This window comes from Eretmochelys imbricata, chromosome 4 (genome assembly GCF_965152235.1).
Source record: "Eretmochelys imbricata isolate rEreImb1 chromosome 4, rEreImb1.hap1, whole genome shotgun sequence".
In the NCBI taxonomy this organism is placed as follows: domain Eukaryota; kingdom Metazoa; phylum Chordata; order Testudines; family Cheloniidae; genus Eretmochelys; species Eretmochelys imbricata.
The window spans coordinates 96,364,680-96,389,685 of record NC_135575.1 but is presented as its reverse complement, the minus strand read 5'-3'; the positions used below and the strand labels follow the sequence as shown (position 1 = coordinate 96,389,685).

At 40.7% G+C, this 25,006-nt stretch overlaps 1 protein-coding gene across 2 annotated transcripts in view; it reads right to left on the bottom strand.

Moving 5' to 3' along the window:
* Positions 1-24,655, bottom strand: part of GABRA4 (gamma-aminobutyric acid type A receptor subunit alpha4) — a 71,342-nt gene extending 46,687 nt beyond the window's left edge. The window contains exons 1-6 of one of the 2 annotated variants that reach the window (XM_077814585.1): positions 24,627-24,655; positions 24,232-24,350; positions 12,481-12,548; positions 6,501-6,721; positions 6,314-6,396; positions 4,590-4,733 (exon numbers count right to left, since the gene is read on the bottom strand). In XM_077814585.1, coding sequence (XP_077670711.1) covers positions 4,590-4,733; positions 6,314-6,396; positions 6,501-6,721; positions 12,481-12,548; positions 24,232-24,350; positions 24,627-24,655 — 664 coding nt within the window. Of the gene's footprint in view, positions 1-4,589; positions 4,734-6,313; positions 6,397-6,500; positions 6,722-12,480; positions 12,549-24,231; positions 24,351-24,564 lie in introns of both variants that reach the window. The other variant, XM_077814584.1, reaches the window with a different exon arrangement.
* Positions 24,656-25,006: the final 351 nt, after the last annotated feature.

Below are 25,006 nucleotides of genomic sequence, written 5' to 3'. Positions count from 1 at the left end.
GTGTGATATCAAACAAAATGGAAAGTAATACGTCCTTACAATGCCATTCTGGAAACATAATATAAAAGACTATAAATTAATAGGTAATGTTAGATTGCCTTTTATGGTTTAAGTGCTATTTAAGAGATATTTTGGCATCTCAAGAAGAAAACACTCTCAAGGCATACAAGGCATCTATTTACCATCTATCCAGCTGTGGCATTTGTAATATCCATTTCACTGTATATAGACACCATACTATAATATCCATACTATAATATCTAATGCCTTATGGAACATATTAGTTCATATGGAAACTTGTAATTGTTTCACAAGGTGTTCCCATTCTAGTACTGCTGTCATAATTAAACAGTGAATGAATAAATAAATACTCCGTACTTACATAATGCCTTTAAAATTCTTTACTGGTATCAGGTTTCAGAGTAACAGCCATGTTAGTCTGTATTCGCAAAAAGAAAAGGAGTACTTGTGGCACCTTAGAGACTAACCAATTTATTTGAGCATGAGCTTTCGTGAGCTACAGCTCACTTCATCGGATGCATACCGTGGAAACTGCAGAAGACATTATATACACAGAGACCATGAAACAATACCTCCTCCCACCCCACTCTCCTGCTGGTAATAGCTTATCTAAAGTGATCATCAAGTTGGGTCATTTGCAGCACAAATCCAGGTTTTCCCACCCCCCACCAAAAACCACACACACAAACTCACTCTCCTGCTGGTAATAGCCCATCCAAAGTGACCACTCTCTTTAAAATGTATGATAATCAAGGTGGGCCATTTCCAGCATAAATCCAAGTTTAACCAGAACGTCGTGGGGGGTAGAAAAAAACAAGGGGAAATAGGCTACCTTGCATAATGACTTAGCCACTCCCAGTCTCTATTTAAGCCTAAATTAATAGTATCCAATTTGCAAATGAATTCCAATTCAGCAGTTTCAGCCCCCAACTAAAACCCCTCCAACGCATTATTAAGGATCTACAACCTATCCTGAAGGATGACCCAACACTCTCACAAATCTTGGGAGACGGGCCAGTCCTTGCCTACAGACAGCCCCCCAACCTGAAGCAAATACTCATCAACAACCACATACCACACAACAGAACCACTAACCCAGGAACCTATCCTTGCAACAAAGCCCGTTGCCAACTGTGCCCTCATATCTATTCAGGGGACACCATCACAGGGCCTAATAACATCAGCCACACTATCAGAGGCTCGTTCACCTGCACATCCACCAATGTGATATATGCCATCATGGGTGCCAGCAATGCCCCTCTGCCATTTACATTGGTCAAACTGGACAATCTCTACGTAAAAGAATAAATGGACACAAATCAGATGTCAAGAATTCTAACATTCATAAACCAGCCGGAGAACACTTCAATCTCTCTGGTCACGCAATCACAGACATGAAGGTCGCTATCTTACAACAAAAAAACTTCAAATCCAGACTCCAGCGAGAAACTGCTGAATTGGAATTCATTTGCAAATTGGATACTATTAATTTAGGCTTAAATAGAGACTGGGAGTGGCTAAGTCATTATGCAAGGTAGCCTATTTCCCCTTGTTTTTTTCTACCCCCCCCCCCGACGTTCTGGTTAAACTTGGATTTATGCTGGAAATGGCCCACCTTGATTATCATGGCACATTGTAAGGAGAGTGGTCAGTTTGGATGAGCTATTGCCAGCAAGAGAGTGAGTTTGTGTGTGTGTGTGTGGGGGGGGGGTGATAAAACCTGTATTTGTGCTGGAAATGGCCCACCTTGATTATCATACACATTGTAGGGAGAGTGGTCGCTTTGGATAAGCTATTACCAGCAGGAGAGTGAGTTTGTGTGTGTGGTTTTTGGAGGGGGGTGGGGGGGGTGAGAAAACCTGGATTTGTGCTGGAAATGGCCCACCTTGATTATCATACACATTTTAAAGAGAGTGGTCACTTTGGATGGGCTATTACCAGCAGGAGAGTGAGTTTGTGTGGTGGGGGCGGAGGGTGAGAAAACCTGGATTTGTGCTGGAAATGGCCCAACTTGATGATCACTTTAGATAAGCTATTACCAGCAGGACAGTGGGGTGGGAGGAGGTATTGTTTCATGGTCTCTGTGTATATAATGTCTTCTGCAGTTTCCACGGTATGCATCCGATGAAGTGAGCTGTAGCTCACGAAAGCTCATGCTCAAATAAATTGGTTAGTCTCTAAGGTGCCACAAGTCCTCCTTTTCTTTTTACTGGTATCAGTTAATTTAGTCTAACAACCATTACATAAGGTGGCCATCATTATTAAAAGTGTGAGAAATATTCAGAATGAAATGCAAATGGTGGGTCTTATCCAACTGCCATTGAAGTCAATGGGAATCTTTCCATTTGGATCAGACCCACTCTCAGCTAACATGGAGTGGTTCAGAACTATGGGGATTTGGAAAACAAAATGCCTGGAGAGAAAGAGATTTACAATAATGGTTAAAACCAGTCTCAGAAAGTCATGTAAATAGTACTATAGCAGTCATTATTTTAACTTTAGCTTTAGAATGACACTGTTGTTTGTACATTTATCACTATGACAGAGGTGTATAAAACAATGAATGAGAAAGGAAGGGTAAACTGAGCCTTCAAACATTCACAGTTATATTTGATAGGATAATTGTATATATAAATAGATAGATAGATATAGATTATAAACTCTCATCCTCCAGGGCATACACCAACCACTGACTGACAGGAGTTAGGAAAAATATTCCATGATGGGCAGGTTATTCTAAGTTGTCCACTTGGGGATTTCTTATACCTGTTTCTGAAGCTTCTGGTACTGACCACTGTCAAAAACAGGACGCTGAACTAGATGGACCTGATCTGATCCAGTATGGCAATGCCAATGTTTCTAGTCTTCCAGCCCCCCACTTGATAGAAATTATTTTTGGGAAGTTATATGGCCTGTGTTATACAGGATGTCAAACTAGATGATCACAACAGTTCCTTCTGGCCTTGGAATCTACGAATCTACGGTAGGGAATAGAGACGAAAAAGTAGACCAGGCCAGACCAAGAAGAGCAGGGACAGTCCATTTTGGAGCAGGCCTCTTCAGAGGGGATGAACTCTTACTCATTTGAAATCAAGAGGCTATTTCATTGAGTCAGGACTACTCACAAGAGAAAGAAGTTTGCAAGATTAGGTCCCAAGACTGTCCTACACCCTGCAGAGGAGATCAGGGAAGGCTCCTGTGCCACTTTCTTCCCAGAATAGAACCATGCACAATCTACCCCCTTATCTTCTCATTCCAGTCAATGGAAATTCCTCTCCAAAAAAAACCCAACAACAACAAAACCAAAGGATTTCTATTGTAGTGGTAGAGTTGCTCCACCAGTCACCACCCATATAGACACACACAGAGTCATGAAAATTCACACCCTTCTGCTAGAAATTACAGTATTAATTAATGATATCACAGGAGGCCCTTACAAAAAGCCTAAATTGAAATCCAGAATTTAATTACAGGAAAAGTAACACAAACAGTCTAGTACAGAATACATGGCTTTGAAGTCCAGTCTTCACCACAGGTGAAATCCTCGCCCCTTGAAGTCAATGGCAAAAATCCCATTGACTTCAGCAGGAACAGGATTTTACTCCATGCATCTCTGAGCTAGTATTCTGAAGACAAACAAACACAACAAGCTTAGACTGCAAGAGGTCTCCAGAAACTGTTTTTTTTGTTGTTGTTGGTTTTTTGGGGGGGGAGGGGGGGAGTGGCAGGGAAGTGATCAGGTTTGTCTTATTATCTTATGGATAATCAACAACATCTCGTGCTAATAATATCCAGATATATTAAGAAAATATTTTTATCTTGAAATAAAAAAAAGAGAAATCTGTCAAATACATTCCTCAATCTGTTGTTTAATTTTTGTCTTTGTCCTGCCACAGCATTTCATTTTACAGTACCAAACATCAAGGATTTAGTAATGTAATTTTGTAACAAATCAACAACAGATAATATTTTTAAAACAAATTTTATCAAACAGCTAATCAGTGAGATTTCACTTACTGGGTCTACCTTGATATTGTCACTTGCCTTAGTAGAAATTTTAGTAGCACAAATAGCAGCAGCAGGCTCTGTTGTGATTACCACTATGCTACTCTGAATATAGTTCTAATTTATTACTTTAACAACATATTCTGCATGTTGTATTTCTCTTTGGAATTGTTTGCATTGCCAAACAAAAGCAAGTATTTTCCCAAATAATACAGACAGAGCACCGAGAAAGTATTTTTATAACTGGAATTCAAGACCTCTAACAGCCTTAGTTACATGGCTCCTAACTCTACAGATTACATTTTAAGCAATCATTACACACGTTCATCTAGCCTTTCTGACTAGTGACCTCATACTTGCTTTCCAAATGGACTATGGACTCCACTATAGTGAATCTGCAAGTGGTAATATGAAGAACGAAAACCTGAGCTCTGATTTAAGCGTGTATATGCATATACATAATATGTCAGTAAAAACTATGGAATACCTTATAGAAAAGGCTAGGACAAAATTACATTGTTAATTCCGCATCTCAAATTGATTCACATTGACGAGATTCTTACCTGTAATAGATTTAACAGTTTCAGTGGATACAGTATGCCCAAGCAGGTCATACTGAACTAAACTGGAAGACTCTTCAGGAACTTCCACAGACTGCTCAGGTCCTTTTGTCCAGGTGTAAATCATTTCACTCTTTGGATATGCATCTAAAACAACATATTGTTAGCATGACTAAATAGAAGTGTCTTATCACACCACATTAAGGTCCTGATACAAAGCCCATTGAAATCAATGGAATACATATGGAACCACCATGAACTTGTGGGGGGAGTGTAGACATAACTAGAGGAACTCAATCTTAGATCCACACCCTGCCAGTTGGGTCCTAGGACCCAGCTTTTGAGTTCTTGCTGACCTGAGTCTGAGAGACTCGTGTGTGTGTGGACAGAAGAGGGATTTCGGCTCAAACCTAACTCTGAGCCCAGGTTTACAATCAGTGTAGACATACCCCAGGTGGATACATCTGAGAGGCTGGGGACACATTTATTTTAAGGAAATAACGCTTATGCCAAGCTAGAAATTTTCAAAATATTTGCCAAAATCTGAAGGCCTGTAAAAAAAATTCCCAGCAGCCAAAATATATTCCCAGTCCCCAAGAAATATTCAAATAATAATATGAAATAAAGTGATATTGCCTAGTATGTAGTCTCTACATAGCCAAAACTCATGTTAAAGCCAAATCCAGCCCTCCTTTTACATGTGAAATGAGTATGACCTTTTTATCATTTCACTGAACATATGGTTGGATACTCCAGTCTGCCAAGTGCAATTTCCACTGCATTTATTTAAACTGGCCAGTGATCCCCCTGGAGAATTCTCCCTATATACAGGGAATCTCTGCTACTATATGGCTGTTGTCATAGCCACCTTTTATGCCAGCTGCCATCCATCTGGGAAGATGAAGAGTTTCAGGGCAGGTGGGGCAGCCACGCCAATCCCTATGCCTGATTTTTCACTGGTGTAAACTGAATTAATGCCAGCAGCAGAAGTTAGGAGTACACGCCCTACTGCTCTAACTTCCACTGGAATGGGTGGCCAGAGAACAGGGAGCTGGCAACCAGCTCCCTGCAGGCACACTGTCCACAACATCCGACTGCAGCACAGAGACATGCCAGGGGTTGGACTAGGGGACTAGATTAGATTGTAATGTGATCTAGCAAGCCCTAGGTGGTCCCCAGGCCGCTCAGAACTGCTCTGGGGGCACAACAGAGAAACAGGGAGCCATGACTGGCTCCTCTTCTCTCTTGTGCCCTATGCAAGATGGAGGCAATACAGAATCTGGCCCAATATGTTACCATTAGAGAATATTAAAAGAATTTAGGAGATCTTACAGATATCTGGTACTGGATTTCTAAAGCTTTCCTTTCTATATCAGACACAAAAGGTCTGAGCCAAAGCCTGCTGGAGTCCTTGGGAATCTTTCCACGGACTTCTGTGAACGTTAGATCAGGCCCTGAAACATCCGTGTGGTCAGAGAGGTGGAGTTTAACTTAATATCTGAATCTGTGCCCCTTTGTCAATTTGCTGCCTTGATAGCACTATGGGCTTGATTCTGCAGCCCCTATATCAACAAAACTCATATGGAAGTCAATGGGCTTTTTCTATGCATAAGGCATGTGGCTCAAGCCTAGTATTCAGAAACTTCAGTTATGATACAAAGAATTTTTAAAAATCCACATCTGTTTTTTAAAACTAAAGCTTCAAGAAATTCATAATTGTAACTTACAACTCCCAAATTTGAGAGGACAAGCATGACCATCCATTGGAAAATCCACTAATCTCATGGGACATTCTGCACTTATGGTAAGCCTATAATGAAACAAATTGAATACACTTTTGGTTTGGATTGGACACTCGGCAGCATAACTTTTCTCTACAGTAATTGAAAGAAGCCAAACAAATAAACTGAATACCTCATTGTGTATAAGATGGTGCCATTTCTCATTATTCTAAAGAGTTTGTTTGGGGCTGTCATATTATGCGAGACAGATTTTTTCCCGTTCCTGAAAAAAGTGTCCGGTGTCCACACCTTCGAAACCATCATATTATTAAGTCTTAAAATTTCAATGGGACCATCATATTTTAATCTTTTGTCCACCCATGTCTGACGAAAGAAGACATCCATTGTGTATTCCTATAGTATATTGTAGAAAAAACAAATGTTACACTTTTATGTGTAGGTTTCCTGTAAAAATCCCTTAGGAGCAAACAAATGAATGGCGAAGTAAATGTTGTTAAGTCAACTACAAAATATATTGCTACCAATTAAAGTGAATTGTACACTTCTTAATACCTTAATTTCCCGTATTAGTCATATAAATAAATTGCTATACATATTTAATCATACAGGAGCAATTACTATAATCTAATAAAATTGCAGGAAGCAGACAATTAAGCTTGTACTCTAGCATATAACTGGAAACAAAATGAGTAATGTGTAAAGTGTCAATGGACTGTAAAAAAAAAATCGATGGATTTTTTTTTTTTTTTTTTTTACAGCTGGACAGATTGAAAATATAAGGACACATGATTTCTTATTTCTCCCAAGTTCACCAAAATCACACAAGAAAATATACATCTAATATCAACTGACAAAACAGGTGGTTTACTGAAAAGGGATCAATAGTTCTTTTGTCACATCTACAAAAAGTGTATATAATAAACCCTGCTCCTGCAAACATTTACGTTTTAACTTTAAGCACCTGCGTAGTCCCATTGACTAACATGGGACTACTCATGTGCTTAAAATAAAGTATGTGCACAAATATTTGCATGATTAGGGCCATGAATATGTAACAAGAACACACACACCTGAATGAATGCATGAAGGAAGGAATCTTTACATGGTACTTGTTATCTTGGGATATCAAAGCACTTGCACACTGTCTTATTCGCATAATATTGGTTTAACAGTGAAGGGCATTATCCCCTCTAGCTGTTATGCAACTTCAGTTTTGTGCTAAAACATCTTAAAATTATTGTGATCTAATTTCTTTCTGACAATTTTCCGAGAAGCGTATGAAACGTAAAACCTCCTCATTAGAGACTTGATGCTGCAAATCCTTCCTCACACGGGTAATCAATCATTGGGCCTGCTCAAAACCACTGGAACTACTCATGTGATTAATGACTAGTCAGATGAGCAATGATTTGTAGGGCTGGGCTCCTAATTTTATTGTATGATACAGGTGGCTTGGCTTGGGGAACTTGTTTTGTGTACAGAAGGAGTACGTAACAATATGCATTTCTCATGATCAGGGCTGGCCTTACCATGAGGTGAACTGAGACGGCCGCCTCAGGTGCCAGACTGTGGGGAGGTGCCACTAGGACCAAAGTGTAGAAAATTGTGTCTGCTGCTGGTGCATATGTATTCTCTCCACTCTAGATGCACAGAGATGGTGCAGTGCTGTTCTGGAGGAAGGAGGACACAAGCGACATAACAGGCAGGCAGGAGAAAAGCTGAGAGGGAATAACAAAGCAGCAGCAGCTACAGGGAGAGAGAGAGAGAGAGAGGAGGAGGAGCCTCTTATGTACCTCTCTAGCACCCCCAGGAGCCTGGACTGATTAACACCAGCTTCTCCGGGAGCTTCCTGTTTCCTGCTGCTTCCCTGAACCCACTTGAGGAGAACAGGCAGTCAACTGAAGTAGTAGGAGCCAGTTAAGCCCTTAAGACGTTGATATCTTCCCTCACTCAGGCCCTGCTTATTTGTCCTCTTCAACTGAGTGTTGAGAGTCACTATAGCTGGGACAGAACAGCAGTCATGAGTGAAAGAAGAAAACGCCCCTCTGGGGCAGCACTTAGAAAAAGAAAGCAAGCAAAGGAAGCTTTTCTATCTAAGCAGGAAGGAGCTCTCCTGAGATACACAGACACAAATGTTCACGGTGAGCCTTCCGGCCCCAGTGAGGGATGTGAGTGGTGAGGAGATGCCTGATCTTCCAGTTAGTCAGACTGCAGGTGACCTGGCAGCCACTGCAGCATCCATATCTCCATCTCAAATGGATGTAAGCAGGCACATTCCTGAAGAAAAGTGTAGATCAGAGAAGAGTATGGTGGAGGCACAAGAAACAGCTGCTGCTGTTTAGTTCCTTAAGTCTAGATGATCTAGAACTGTGGACCCACTTGAGCAGTAGCCGGAGGAACTTCCTTGTACTGCTTGGGCCACAGCAAATGAAAAACTTCATGTTTCCCAAAAACAATGAAAATAGAACTTTCCATCCAACACATTACTGGTGTGAAATTCCCAATGGCGACAAAGTGGAGAGACCATGGCTTATGTACTCAAAAACCCAGAATGCTGCATACTGTTTTTGTTGCAAACTCTTCCAGTCTAATGTTCCAGCCACATTGGGTTCTACAGGAACAAAGAACTGGAAAAATCTGGCTAGAAATCTGGCACGCCATGAGAAGGCAGCAAATCATCAGAGAGCATTCCATAGGTGGAAAGAGCTTGAGATGAGACTAAGGTTAAAGGCCACCATAGATGATCAGCATCAAGAGAAGATTGCATCAGAGTCTCTTTACTGGTAAAATGTTCTGAAAAGGCTCATTGCCATTGTGAGAATGCTTGCTACCCTTAACCTAGCACTGCGTGGCACTTCAGGTCAGCTGTATGTGCCAAACAATGGAAACTTCCTTAAAATTGTGGAGCTGATGGCTGAGTTTGATGCTGTACTCCAGGAGCATCTAAGAAGTCACCACCCAAGAAATGTACACACACCACTAACTTGGAAAAACCACTCAAAATGAAATCATACAGTTACTGGCAACAAAAGTCATACAGAAGATTGTGGCAGATCTGAAGTCAGCAAGATATTACTCTGTTATTCTGGACTGCACACCTGACATCAGCCATATGGAACAAATGCCTTTAATGGTGCGTTTTGTAACAAGAGAACCTAGTGAAAATGTCCCTGCAATGGTGACTGTCAGCATTTTCTAGAATTTATTGGCATTGATGATACTAGAGAAGCTGGTATGACAAATGTGCTTCTTAAAAAGCTGGAAGATACGGGAATTGTGATAGCTGACAAGAGAGGTCAGGGCTATGATAATGGTGCCAACATGAGAGGAAAGAAGAGAGGAGTGCAGACACAGATCCGAGAGTTAAACCCTCGAGCTTTTTATGTCCCATGCAGTTTTCATTCATTGAACTTGGTGGTCAGTGATGCAGCATCAGCTTCTAGTGAGGCTGCTGAATTTTTTAATGTAATTCAAAGCATCTTTGTATTTTTCCTCTGCATCAACTCTTAGATGGCAAATTCTGAAGCAACATCTGGGAACATCCTCTCTGACACTGAAACCACCGAGTGCCACACGATGAGAAAGTAGAGTGGAGGCAATAAAGCCTATCAAACACCAAATTGGGAAGATAGATGATGCCATAGTTACCATTATGGAGGATAATGCTATGACAGGAACTCTTCATGGGAGAACAGTAGCAGAGGGAAATGGAATCACCAGAAACATACCTAACTTCAAATTTCTGTGTGGCTTAGTGTTGTGGCATGACATACCATTTGAAATAAATATTGTAAGCAAGAGACTCCAAGGTGTTGATTTATCTGGAGCAACGGAACAACTGGACAAAGCAAAGTCATACCTACAGCTTACCGGTCAGATGGGGGATTTCAAAATGTTCTGAAGAGTGCACAGAAGTTGGCAGAGGAACTTCACACTGAAGCTATTTTCCCACCCATTCAAGAATACAAGAAGAAGCAGACATTTTGATTACAGGGCACGGGATAACCCCATAAGAGACCCCAAACAACAATTCAAAGTTGAATTCTTTAACCAGGTGCTAGATTGTGCAATACAGTCAGTTGAAGAACGTTTCATGCAGCTCAAGGAACACAGCAGTATATTTGGGATGTTGTATGATTTCCAAAACTCCTCACTATACCTAAAGACGACCTACACCAGCAATGCAGGGCACTAGTGACAGTGTTGACATATGACAATATGCGCGATATTGATGCAAGCGATTTAGGTGATGAACTGAAAGCCCTTTCAAGATACATTTCAGTAGGATCAACTCCGAAGGCTGTTCTGGAATATATGTGCACAAATAAGATGACCACCCTCTTTCCAAATGCTTTTGTTGCTCTGCGCATATTTCTAACACTTCCCGTAACAGTTGCCAGTGGAGAATGCAGCTTCTCCAAACTGAAGTTAATAAAAACACATCTATGCTCCACGACACAGGAGAGGCTGGTTGGCCTTGCAACCATCTCAATAGAGCATGAGCTGGCCCAGACTGTGGACCTTCACGAGAAGCAATTCAAATCTTTGCACCCAAGAAGGCACGGAAAGCATCACTTTGATTATTCAAACAGATAAAAATGCCAGTGTTTACTATGCAGACAAGAAAAGTTAAATTTGCTGATCAGGCATTTGAAAGTTAAGTGTTACTTAAAATTTTTGAACAAGGCATTTTAAGTTGTTAGTTCTACTTTATTGGGGTAGGTAGCAGAGCAGTACCATGAGAGGAGCAGAACAGGAAGAAGGCAGAATTGAGACCTTTCAAAGTTTTGGCCCAAGCGAGTGGACATGGGGGCGTCGTTTGAGCTCCCCGCCTCAGGTGCCAAAATGTTTGGGCCGGCCCTGCTCATGATCTTTCACTGCTTTTGTCCTGTTTTGTCTCCTTCCCCTTACACCTTGTGTTCATTCTCACCCCTTGCTAGATCATGCCCAATTCAGTTTATGGCTTTGCAATTCTGTATTATGTCTAATGTTATGTCATTGAGCTCAATAAGGCTGCTTGCATCCGTAAAAAGTACTCAGCGTAAGTAACGGTTGCAGAATTGAGCCTTAAATCATTAGCGCCTTGGGGCAGAGATTTGCCAATTTTAGTTGCCTGTAAAGTGCCGAGCAGACCCATAGTGCTGTATAATTAAATAAGCGGAGCTAATAATTCACAATTAATAATTTAGTTGACAAATACAGTCTTTAGTCTGTGGTGATACTTAATTATCTCAAATGTATTCACTACTCAGATTTACTTGGGGCCAGATTCTGATGTTCTTACTCATGCTGGATAGCACCCTAATGCACAAGTGCAACCACTTAACGAGCAAGGTGCTATACAAAAGCCATAAGGCCCTTGAAGAATATCTTGTCTAAACTTTACTCCAAAGCTTAGCAATGTATCTACATAATTTGAGCTTTGGCGCTTGGCCACATAAGTCACACAACATATTTTCTTTTCCCCTTATTAAGGGCTGGGACTTGCACCATAGGAGTCAATGGGACTGGATCAGGCCTTGAATGAGTGTGGAAGCCTTTCAGGCACAAATGTGTGTACATTTAACATTTGTCTTCTGTGGCTACTCATGCATGTCACTTTGACATTCACTTTTTGCAAACTGGTTTTCTGGTAAAACTCTCATTTGAATGTTTAGTGAAAGTGTTGTCAAGAGGGGCATGAAGATGGATGACAAATTCATTTGAAGTGAAAATGTCAACAAATATTTGGGGAATAATGTCATTATTTACCCATTAGTAATAAATACTAAATACTAATAAGCTAGGGAGGCAGAGAAACGCTAGCTCCAGAGGGGAAAGGCATTTCTGTGACCTCATCAGAGAAATCATCTGCTCTCCGTACAGTGCTCTCAGATACCCCACTGGGCCTTAGTTGGCTCCGACACCAGTATAAATCTGTTGTAAAGTAATTGATGTCAATTCTTTCTACCAGTCTAAAAACAGTCTGAATGAGATCAGAATCAGGCCTGCTCTATCTAATTATAGCCTACAAATTAAGCTGCTGGTAATCTTTCCTACTTTGCATGACTGACAGTACAGTACAAAGTCATATGAATTAAGCATTCACTCCTTACTGCAGTTAATGGTTTCTCAGCACCAGAAAATGGTATTTTAATTCCAGAAGTACATACCATTTCTACATCAGAAACCGGTCCAAAACTGGTGACATATATATCTGTTTTGACTTCAGTAACAGGACCTAACATATAAAAAGGAAGTGAGCAAGAAAAATCAAATGTTGCAGGTTAACATGTCTCAAAAATGATATCAGCACGTAAGCCACATTTTATGCAGTTGTCACTCTGAAGATTCTTTGGACTAATCAGAAGAAAATACATAGACATCATGTTCTCAGAACGAAGCCTACTGTAATTTACAACAGTTGCACAGTGTAAATTATGCAAGTGAAGGTAATTCTCTAATAAGTAAATCATATATGTTTACAATGCAAATTCTCACTCAGAAAATATACTTTGACTCAATGGATAAAAAAACAGGTGCCACAATGGAAAGACTTAAGCAAATTAGTATTTTAAACAATTAGGGACCTGATTCAGCAAAACCTTATTACCAAGACCAAGTTATTTACTACTACTACTAACATGCATAAGTCTACTAAATTAATGGGAATACAAGTATTGTAAGCAGTATGCTACCTTTGACCCATTCTTGCTACTTCCACTGATATTAGCACAATGGCCATGAAAGTTGCACTGAATACTTATATCCTATGCTTGTCAATAGATTGGATACAGCATGGGAAATAACAGTTCACTGCAAAGATTCTCCAGCTAAACCCATCATTGTTCTTTGCCATTCTATAGAGAAACCACCTCCAGAAGACCAATAAGGATCCAGCAACTAATAAGGGCCTGATCCAACTCCCATTAAAGAAAATGGAAAGACTTCTGTAGCCGTTAATGGGAATTGAATCTATCCCTTCTGAGACAGCTAAAGGGGTGCTAAATAGTACTAACTATAATGGGTGTTTTGAGATGTGGGCACTAGTCCAATAGCAATTTAACTTGGACCATCAACTCATGTCATATATGCTATTAAACAGCCATTAGATAGACGGTAACAGCTTTCGGACATATTTGATCTGGTTTCCAGTCTCCTGAGATTCACGTTTCTAAAGAAAAGACATTATCTGAGTCTATATTAACTCGGGCTTTTTGATAGTTCTTACAATCCAATAAGAAGCACATAAAAACTTGAAGACTTTGTTTCAAAGGCAAAGAATGTCTGTCTCTTGTAAAACTGTTGTATGCACAGATGTCATTTTAAATCAAAATGCAGAAATGAAAGGAAAGAAGAAAGTAGACAACTTGCAAACAAATGAACTATTTGTCTCTTCAGCCAAGCGCACACATTGCAGACTACAAACCAAAAGCAAATTAAAAGTTTGTAAAATTATTCCATTGAACAGTCTGCACACAATGTCTTAAGGAAAAGTTAGGAGAAAATGCCAACACTAATCTCTATTCCTCAAGGGCATAAGAATATTAGTTGTGTATTTTAGATTATATAATCACTTTAATCAGCTACTTTATCTGTTAGCTCTAAGCAACTGAGTTTTAACATTCCTCAAACTCTTTACTTCCTCTTTCTTTTCAAAGTATATTTTCCCATTTTGATTTCACAGATTGCTATAACTTTATAACTGCATCAAAATCACCAAAGGCACAAACATCCATTGGAATGGGGGATTCTTGCAGACACAGACTGATTATTTTGGTCTACTAAATAGCTGCAACATCATGGATGACAAGTTTACAGAGTGTATTAAATGAAATCACACTTTGGAGTATCCTGAAACAGAAGATGCAAAACTAAGGCCAGGAAAGTGATTTAAAGTCTCAAATTAGGCAACACAGAGGTCTAATGACAGTACCTCGTGGGACCAGTGTTTGAGTAACTAGTTACACCCTCACATCACAGGTAGGTGGAGGCTAGAAGCACTTAAGAGTAGAGCTGTGTGACAAGCAGAATTTCCAACATTTCAAAATATGTTTTGTTCCTAATTTTAAAAAAAAAAGTTATTTTTGGGTCAACTGAAATATTTCATTTCAATTTTGAGATTTGTTTATAAATATTAATTTCTGAACAAAAAGTCATTTTGAAACAGAAAATCAGTTCCAAAAACATATCAAAATGAAACGTTTCAATCTTAAAGCGCTTCCCTCCCCCCAAAAAAACGAAGTTTCGGCCAAACAGAGACGTTCCCACGGGAAGTTTCCATCTTTACAAAATGACATTTTCTGGTGGAAAAATGATGCATTGGAAAACTTTTGATTAGCTCTGCTGCAGAAGTAAATGTGATGTGAAGCTGTGATAAAGGAGCATATGACTTTCTAGCAACTACTTCTAGTCAACTCTTGGAATAGGTTTAATGAGCCCCTGACACACACACATTCACACCATGTAAAGGGATCTTTAATGGAGAATAAAGAAGGAAATAGGAGCTCCCAGAGAAGATCTCTCTCTAACTCTCTCTCTCTCACACACACACACACACCCCTAAAATTAAGGGACTGTTCACTAACTTCAATTGTGTTGTCTCATCTAATATCAGTGAGATACTGAAATTAATTCCTTACATTTTAAGGCATTACAACCCAGAAATCATGTCACTGTAAATAAAATCATTTAATTTTAAATGTTTTTAGGGGAATGTCATGGCTTACAAAAGTAAAAATTGAAATATTAATGACAGTAGTTTACAGAACTAGACATAAAGAATGCAAGCAATGTTCAAACTTTCACCTAGAGTTCTACCACTCATCCTAACCGGCAACACTCTGCTTCTCCTATTCTCTGGCCACAGGCTACCAATCATGCTAAACTGTTTGGTGGTTTGGAAGTGTGTAGTAGGAGCCGGTCACTTTGACTTGAGACTAAATGACACTCCGGCATGAAAGCACTGTACCACTTATCTTGAGATTATTAACTATGTAATCAGAATGACTTGCTACAAAACCCTAACCTGCTGTTATTGATAGAGTGGACATTTATATATTAAATTACCTTAAGCAAAGGATTGTACAGAAGCCTATTAACACTGGATTTGATCAGTAAAAACTGCTTGTCACTGGACCACGTGAATGTTTCTGCACATCAACAAATCCTCAGAAACAATAAGGAACTATTTACAATACACTGGTGGTTAGTATTTTTTTAAATCCACTAAGGAGTAGGGGCGTCCTACACACCGCTACGGGCACTGTCAAGCCTGAATCACGGCCTGCAAGATAAAATGCTTCTAGATCTCCTCATGCAGGATTAAAATCAACTCAAGCAAAAAGCTAGAATTAATTGGGTGTGTGCAGGGAAGTTAATGAATTACTGAAAGAAACAGATTCCAGCCCCTAAAACTATGAACAGGCCACAGGATAATAGCATAGGGTTCCTGTGATTGCTATTCCAGCATATGGACTGAATTGTAACTACAGGCCTCCCAATGCCTCCTATGAAGAGGTTCTGGGCTACTGGAGCCTTGTAAGTTTAATCTATTATCTCCTCCCCTGTGCCACCCTATCCTCAGTGGACAACTCTAGGGTGACTGCAGGAACAATGTGGAGGTTACATGGTGCAGAAAGCCTTGTATGGACCTTGGCAAATTTCACCATTAGAGAAATTTCGAACAGAAGAATTAGGAAATTAATTAGGGGTTAAAGTTTGCGCAGAGCCTTCTGTGTGTGAAGTGCAATTTAGGTGCTAAGCATTGTTATTACCATTATTGGGAGAACAGTCCCTTGACCACTGGGGTACATAATCTGTTTTAGGACTGTCCCCAAAGGTATGGCTAAAGTCAACTGGTACAGCAAAAGCTGTTTGTGGATGATTTGGTACTCTCTCTTTTTAGGTACCTTCTGGCTAGACAATAGAGGAAAACAACATACATTTGGGATTGGGAAACCATCAACCAATATAGTTCAAATAAAACCTAAAGAGCAATCGGCAAGAATAGCAGAAGGAAACCTGAAGGGGGCCACAATTTTGGTTTTAAATTGTGAAGTCATGGTAACTGAGTAGGATATTTTTTAAAGTGACTGTTTAGTGGTCATGGAAGGTCCAAGATAGATAGCACTGGGCAATGTACCCCCCACAGCCTATTCAGACAGACAGATAGAGAGACACCGCATAGGCATAATCAATTCTCAAATACCAGTGCCCCTTCACCTACCCATGTGCCTGAACCCTGACCCTCTCTAGGAATAAGGAGACTGCTCAGTCTCTTTGCCTGTTCAACTCTTAGTCTCTCTGCTGAAACTGCCAACAAGAGTGGTACTGGTGCCAATTTCATGATGTAGGCACCTGTCTACTGAGAACTGGACAAATATCACCAGCTAATTTTACATAGATCACTGAACAGCAGACAGATGGTAATGACTTCAGTCACAACCAGCCTGGGTTATATTCAAAACAGCCAACTACAGGTAAACAGTTCTATATCCTTGGAATAATCCCCTGACTCATCCAATCTAACCATCTGAGGAAGACTGGACAATTGCCTGGAAAACCAATCAGCTTCATGGCACAGTTCCCAGTGATAGCCCACTGATGATTTTTAATAAGTACATTAGGCCATATGATGTAACCTTGAAGCTATGTATGAATTTTTAATAGAGGCTCATAATTGTAAATATTTTTCTATCCTCTAGAAACAGACTAAATTACCTCTCTGTTTTTCCAGTGTAGCTTGTGGTTATTTTCTGGCTTACTGGATGTCAAGTCTAAATTAAAGGCCTTACCCCACAAGCCCTCCCTCACTCAAGTATTTCTTGCTCACAATAGGAGCTCTAAGGATTTTCAGAAGTAGGCCTTAAACCATTAACAAATGATGTATTGGTCTCTCTGGACTGGTAGGGAGTGCAAACTCTCCAGAACGGATGCTCAGATGCTGAGCACTGAGCAGCTAGAGTGTGCCCTGAGGATGGGTGGAAGGACCTTTGTAACAACCCTTTGTAACAAACCTAATGCTTGGAGTGGAGCTGTTCAGCTCCACAAAGAATCCATGCACACTTTCACCGATATGGGCTCTGCAGGGGAAACAGGCAAATCCTCCTGAGCCTCAGAAGTTATTAATCAATTAAAAGCTGAGAAAAAATGCTTATGTCTATCATTCAAGTGCAGTACAACTGTGAAGTGACTGTGTAAAGTGGCATCATGGGAATCCATGTTTACTGTCTCTCAATTATTTCCAGATTAAGTAGGCACAGTTTACAAATATAAACAAGGTACAGGGGATTTTTTTTGGGGGGGGGGGGGGAAGAGAGCACATTTCTCTAACTGCCAGCTTGTCAAACTCAGTCTAGATTCTGACAGTCAAGCTTCATTTTCAGACATTATCACTAGTAATAAAGACTGTGCAGACCAAATAATGCCCTGAGTGAACCTGTATAGCCCCCATGCATTCAGATTATGTTCTCAGTGACACCTGTGTAAACCCATTTTCTTCAGTGAGTTTACACAGGTATAGCTCATTAGAAATTAGTAAGCAATCCTGTAGATTATGAACAGAAAGGAGTAGAATCCATCATATTGCCTCTTAGCTGCATCAGCTCTGTCAGGGCTAACAGGGCAAAAAAACCCAAATACACACAGGAATGGATCTGTTGAAAAAAAAAAGAGGCTACTTTTGCATAATTACTTTTTAGACTAGAACCACACATTAAATTAAACGGGGGGTGGAATTAATCACATCAATAATTTTCAACAAAATTTGTTTTTAAACCTAACGTATATTTCATTAGTCCATGAAATAGCAGTGATTTTTAAGGAAAAATATTAATCATGTCCAGACTGGATCCCATGCTTTTTTTACAGGATAAATTCACAGAGAGGTTAATTACACAGCTTCACCATTAATTTACAAAGGGAGGTATAATACTTTTAGTGATGCAACTCTCCTTAAAGTCAGAAATCCTCACTTTGAAACAGTGGCAGTCAGTGTCTCTATGTGGCATAGGTGTTGGCATAATCCCTGAATCAATAATCATAGATTGAGACTGAATTACCAGTGTAGTCCGGTGACAGCTGAAAGCAAAACTAGCCCATTAAGGTTTAATCAGAGTCAATTTTCAAGAGCAGCTAAAGATTGCATAATATGTGATTAAACACAGGCTGGGCATGTCTATCCTGCCTAAACTTAGTTGTCATTTATATGAACAATGAAATTACTACAATCCCTAGCAGATCAAAAGTTTACTTAGTAAGAATATATGACTTTCCCCACCAGGTCAGACCAGTGGTCCATCAAGGCCAGCATCCTGTCTTTGGCTTTCTCTAGTACCAGATGCTTCAGAGGAAGGTTCACAAAAAAACAAACAAACCCCACCACTATCTGTAATGGACAACTCGCCCACAGTTTCTTCCTAACTCCAGTCAGTGGTCGTCTTATGCCCTGATGCATCCATTATATCCATTTTCATGTTTTAATTAGATCCTCTGTCTCTGAGCGTATTCTCATTATCCTAATAAAAAGGTCTTATTTTTCTGAATCCTACCACGATGAGCTTAATCCAGCAGAGGGCAACAAAAATTATTAGGGGGCTGGAGCACATGATTTATGAGGAAAGGCTGAGGGGACTGGGATTATTTACTCTGCAGAAGAGAAGAACGAGGGTGGATTTGATAGCTGTTTCAACAACCTGAAAGGGGGTTCCAGAGAGGATGGATCTAGACTGTTCTCAGTGGTAGCAGATGACAGAACAAGGAGTAATGGTGTCAAGTTGCGGGGGGGGAGGTTTAGGTTGGATATTAGGAAAAACTTTTTCACTAGGAGGGTGGTGAAGCACTGGAATGGGTTACCTAGGGAGGTGATGGAATCTCCTTCCTTAGACGTTTTTAAGGTCAGGCTTGACAAAGCCCTGGCTGGGATGATTTAGTTGGGGATTGGTTCTGCTTTGAGCGGGCGTTGGACTAGATGACCTCCTGAGGTCCCTTCCAACCCAGATAGCTTATAGAATCAGACTCTATGCTATCTGAGCACAATAGCTTCCACAGGCTAGTTGTAGATTGCAGTAGAAAGATTTCCTTTCATTCATTTTGAATTTGCTGCCTTTCAGCTTCATTGAATGTGCCTTTGCTCTTGCATTATGAGAGTATGAAAACAGGAGGGCCCCATTTCCCTTCTCCATGCCATTCATTATTTCGTGTCTCTCAATCAGATCCCCATGGTTAAAAGTGTCTGAGTGCAGAGCTCAGCTGTGCCAATCCTATCTGGGTGCATACTGCAGGTGGGGATTTAAGGTTTCCAGGAAACTTCTCCCCCCTTTGCATGTCCTCACTGAGACTAGATATAATGGCAGTACATTTCCGTGCCCTAAACTCATTGACTGCTCCAAGTGAACAACTCTATCCGCACTAGCCTCCCCCAAGTGAATGGGAAAAGCAATCATTGCCCCAGTCTACCTCGTAAAGAGCCAGTGGATCTGGCTTAATATGGGAAGGGAGCACATGCTGCAACCTCAAAGAGGGTGGGGTACCAGGTAGACTCCCCCATGCTCCAGGAATTATTGCCACTCCATAGGTTGCCACCGGGACTTCCAGCTCTGCACTACCACTTGTGCTGGGCTGTGTGCCTTCAAGGCACAATCAACTCCTTAGAGTCATAATACCTACTTGCCTACATCTGTGCACATAACTCCCATTAACTTACCGTAGGGGTTATGTCAAAGATCAAGTGTTACAGGGAAAGAAAGAGCCATTGGAGTTTATTTTCTCAATGGTACAGGCTTTCAAAATCAGCAAATGTACAAAAATACATACTTGTGCTGATCCTGTTCACACTAAATGCAACAGCCAGAATTCTTTGTAGTTCAATAGGAACAGGAGCAGGCTTACTGTGTTTACCTGATAAACCACGCAAGTTCTAAGGGACTATACAGTCCATTAAGAAAACAAACACCAAAAAGCATGTTATAAATATGAAAGTATGACCCTGATTGGGATATCACTTGCACTTGTGTAAATCATGAGTAATTCCATTAACGTCCATGGAGTTGCATTAAATCAGTACGCATGAGACAGAATCAAGCACTGTATTTACTCAAGTAAATAATATACCTTTAAAAATCACTTTCAATTATATTACTTAATTTAGTACAAGATCACCAGTGAAATGTGAACAAGCTCAATTTTCAGAAAAAACACAGGTTTTATAGTTGTTTATAAAAGATTTTTCTTCCTTTTCTATTATGATAAAATAAAGGAAACACACAAGCCGTGAATTCACATTGTGGCTGGAACTGGTGCTCCATCTGATTGTTGCTTCTGAAAATTTTGTGGCAGGTTACCATTTTTGGTAATACTTTTGCAATTTTGCAACAGATGAGGACTATTTATACAAAATCATAACTTTCTTTTCATAACCACATCACAGGTATTTACTGTGAGCTCCATGCTCTTCTGATCCAGTGTATCATAATGTTTTGATTTGGAAAGCAGGGTGCATTTTAAATTCTAGTGAGAATACTGAATGCAATGTAATGGAATATATATATATTGCAGATAGTGTAATCGACTTGAGTTCTACTACTGTGTACTTCCAAACCTTACAGAGCAATATTTTATTCGTTAGTCTCTACATATTTTCCCACTCCTGAAACAGCACCTGATTATCTTCAAAACAGCTGTACACTAGAAATCTTCCTGATTATACTTCACAACTTTCTTCTACAAAATTGCCCTTTTAATTTTTGGGAAAATTAAAGCCATGCTATCGATTTAGTTTTATGTTGCTATTCATCAGGTTATTCCCCTTTCCCAAAACTATTCATCAGCTTATTCCCCTCCCCCAAAATCTGTAAATTCACTACTATTCTGAAAACAGCCATCTAAAATTTAGAAACCATTTCATAGCTATCATGGCCTTTTTAATGAAAATGTCTATTTTTGTGTACAAAAACTGCAAAACTCGCAATGCACACTAACCAGGCATATGTTTTTGGTTTTGTATTTGTTTTATTAAGTTAGTTGATCGTTAATGACTGGCACCAGCCTGACTTGCATAGGAGACCTGATTCCTCCATTTATCCACAGAACGGATACAGAATGGGTAATCGCTTTCCCACCCCCAGTTTTACATGAGGTTCAATCCCATACTTGTAGGACCACTTCTAAATGTAAGATGGCAGTTTGTCTCTATGCTCATTCAGACTCTCCTGTTTCTCAAAACTAGCATTAACTAGCACAGTTGTTGGCAGTGTTTGGATCCATATTAGGCTTGATCCAATTCCTATTAAAGTATTTTCCATTCAGTTTTATAGGAGCTGGAGCGAACCCATTTTTAGGAAATCATCCAAAAAAATTATATATCTTTCCCATTTTGCCTCTGTATGCAGAATTTTTCATAAATTGTTATTGTGGCAAAGCTGGCATATGCCAGAAAATTTCAAAAACTACGGCTAGCTTCCTGGGTCTGATTCTAATCTCACTTAAACTAGTGAAAATCAGAAATAACTCCCTTGAATTTGGGTGTATAAAATTAAAGTCATAATGCCTGGGAAATAAGTTCTTGGGCTTTGTTTGGAGCTGCAAGAGCTATGGACGGTGAATAAGCTTCAGCATTGACTATTATGCTGTTTGTCAGCATGCGACATAACTTTGACATTACTGAAACATATTGTACTTTTTCCCTGTGAATACTGATGTCCTCTGTGACACTTGTTTACTATGCATTCTTTGGTGAATGACCCACTTTTAAGATGTGAATCACATTTAGCATAAATATTTATCAGCAAAGACCAGAATACAAGGAAAAACATGATTGAGGATGTAAATATTTTAATGATTAATCATCTGCTATTACTCCGAGTTCTGCCAAAGAATCAAACCTCTACATTTATATGCATTACTTTATGCTAAAAGCGACTCTTGCCAGTTCAGGTAAAGGTAACTTTTGCAACTAAAGACACCTTCTTAAAAAATTAAAGTATTTTTCATGTATTACTTATAAGCTTTATAACTTTAAAACTCAAAGGTGAGTGGTTTTAATGTTAGCTACTAGAAGAAACAAGCCATCTAGTCCCCATACTTTAAAATATTCACCAAAAATACATTTTTCAACCTGAACTCTGGGTTTTCCTTTCACCTGCAAACCCTAAACTATTTACATTTGTAGTTGGGAGGTGAAAAGGAGGACAGAATTCTCTTTTGCTTCCTGTTAGAATTTTTAAAAAGCCAATAACATGTTTTTAATTATTCTGTATTTACACAATAAGCTGCAAATATAAAATCTCCATGAACTGTATATTGGTTACAGATTCAGCATTCCAATACTTTGCTTAAAGTATATTTTTACATGTTTAATAACTGTGTTCAAAACAGAATAACGAAGTCTTGTTCACAGCACATCCCTCTGAAAGAAACCTGCAGAAGAGTAATCTGTCTTTAGGAGAGTCAAACTGCAAAAGACCATCTGCGTAAATTATCTTCACCCATGCTTTAACAAGATTAACTTTATTTACACCTAATATCCTAAGCCTAGCTTATAGAAAGCCCACTCCACAAGGTAAAAAAACATCTAAAATAAACAAAAATTGATTAAAGGTGCTCTGTGTGTTTTTCTTGTACGGTAAAGTCATGCATGCGTGCATATTATTTGGTATGTGCATGGAGTGTTTTAGCTTGATGTAGATGTATCAAATGTATGAAGAAGGTATGTCAGGGCAGGAGCAAAGTAGTTCACAGAACAAGCCTACATAAAGCCCTCATTCAAACCTGATGGGTAGAAGCCCCATGACTGTCTTGGTCAGCCTGGTGCATCAGCAGAGATGCTGTGTCACTTTTCTTTTTCCCAAGCCTATATTTTAATCCCCTAATTCCAGGAAAAAGTAAAAACTGGATTTATCTGGATCTTTATGGGTTTTGGTCCCTATCTCCCAAATTATACCATCAAAAGAGAGAACATACTGTCTAGCTTCGCCTGTAGTGCCAGAAAAAAAAACCCTGGCACCCCAATACTTCCTGGCACAATAGTGCCATAAAAACCAAGATTCAGCACCTCGAGCCAGCTAAATATTGTTCTAAAGAAAAGGCAAAAATTGAGGCATTTCAGTTAAAAATTGACAGGGTCCGATACCCAATTTGTATTTTCCCCTAGTACTGTTGGAGCAGATGCAGGAGGGTCCAGATTTGTCAGTGAAGTAGGAGTAGCTATGCTGGTTTCTGTTTAGATTGTACATATAGGATCTGGGGGCCAAAAATTGCCAAAATCCAGCTGGATCCAGGTGTCAGATACCTATTTTTGAAGCCCCATTATGCCAGTATATGGTGGGCTCAAAATATTGAGAGAGTAGTAGGAGCAGCTAAACCCATTCTGTGTTAAACAGTGGAACTTGGGAGGTGGGGGCTAAAAATTAGCAGGATCCAACAGTGCTCAGGTGACAGATCTGAGTCTTTGCATTGTTATGCTGATATTTTTGGCACACTCAGTATAGCTAAACTGGTTCTATGTAGTGGAATTTGGGCTATTACTGCCTACATGTGTCAGGACCCACATGCTGGACTTGGGGATCTATGGCACTTCCGCTCCAGAGTCCAGATTCTTTTGGTGCAGTAGGAGCAGCTAGACTTGCTCTTTATTTTGATGGCACACTCTGGGGATCAAAAATCAGCAGTATTTGGCAGGATCTAAGTAGATCCAGCTTTTTGCTCTCCTCGCTCCCACTGATATAGCTTCTCCTCAGACTCTGAGGGACAGTCTTTTTGGGAGGGGGGGAGCAGGAGGGGTATTTTCACATTATCTTGCGTCAATAACAAAATCAGAATCATTACTTTGGTTTGCTTTTTAAACGCACAAAGCCTACCTAGTTCTCCCCACAGACAGACACACAGGCAGACTGACAGACAGGAGGGACCGTGCACAGTAACCATACCCCCAAATCCAGGACGCAGCCTGTTGTCATAACCATCCAGGAGACTGTTCAGGATGCTTGTAAAATTCTCCGGCCATAATTTCTCCTCCTTTTTGATCTGCCCCGGGGGCTCGGTGACGCTGCCAGGGGAACAGACAAGCCATTATCATTGTAGATGCGAACTTGGGGGGGGGGGGGGGGTAGGATCAGCCAGGAGTCAGGATGGGTTTTCTTCAACCCCCACCCCTCCTTCCTCCGTCCCCTGCCTCGGGTCAGACGCACGGTCCAAAGCCAGCGCGCCGGGGATCAATCAACGGGCAGGTGGCCTGGAGCCGCTGGCTCGGGGGGACTCACCAGGTCGCCAGGCACAGGAAGTGCAGGAGGGTGATGCAGAGACCCGAGGACATCGCGATCACTAGCTCCTTGGCAGAGACCATCTTTGCATGCCATTCTTCAAGCCTGGCCGCGTGCCCCGTCACTCAGCGCCTGGCCCGGAGGGGAGACCCCGGCCGCCGGCGGGGGAGGGGGCGGCCCGCCCCAGAGCGCCCGGGCGGCCGCAGGCACGCTCGGAGGAACCAGCGCGGGGGGGACCCTGCTTGCTCGCGCCGCTGGGCTCCCGGCCACGCTACAGCTCGCGGCTGCCGCGTCGCCGGGCGCTCTGCACATCCAGGCGGCTGGGCGAGGCTGCCCGAGCCGCTAACTCGCGAGGGGGCAACAGGCTCCCGTCCCCCAGCCCCGCTCCTCCCTTCGTCCCGCCCCCCCGCTAGTCCCTCGCAAGAGGGGGTTCGGCTCGATC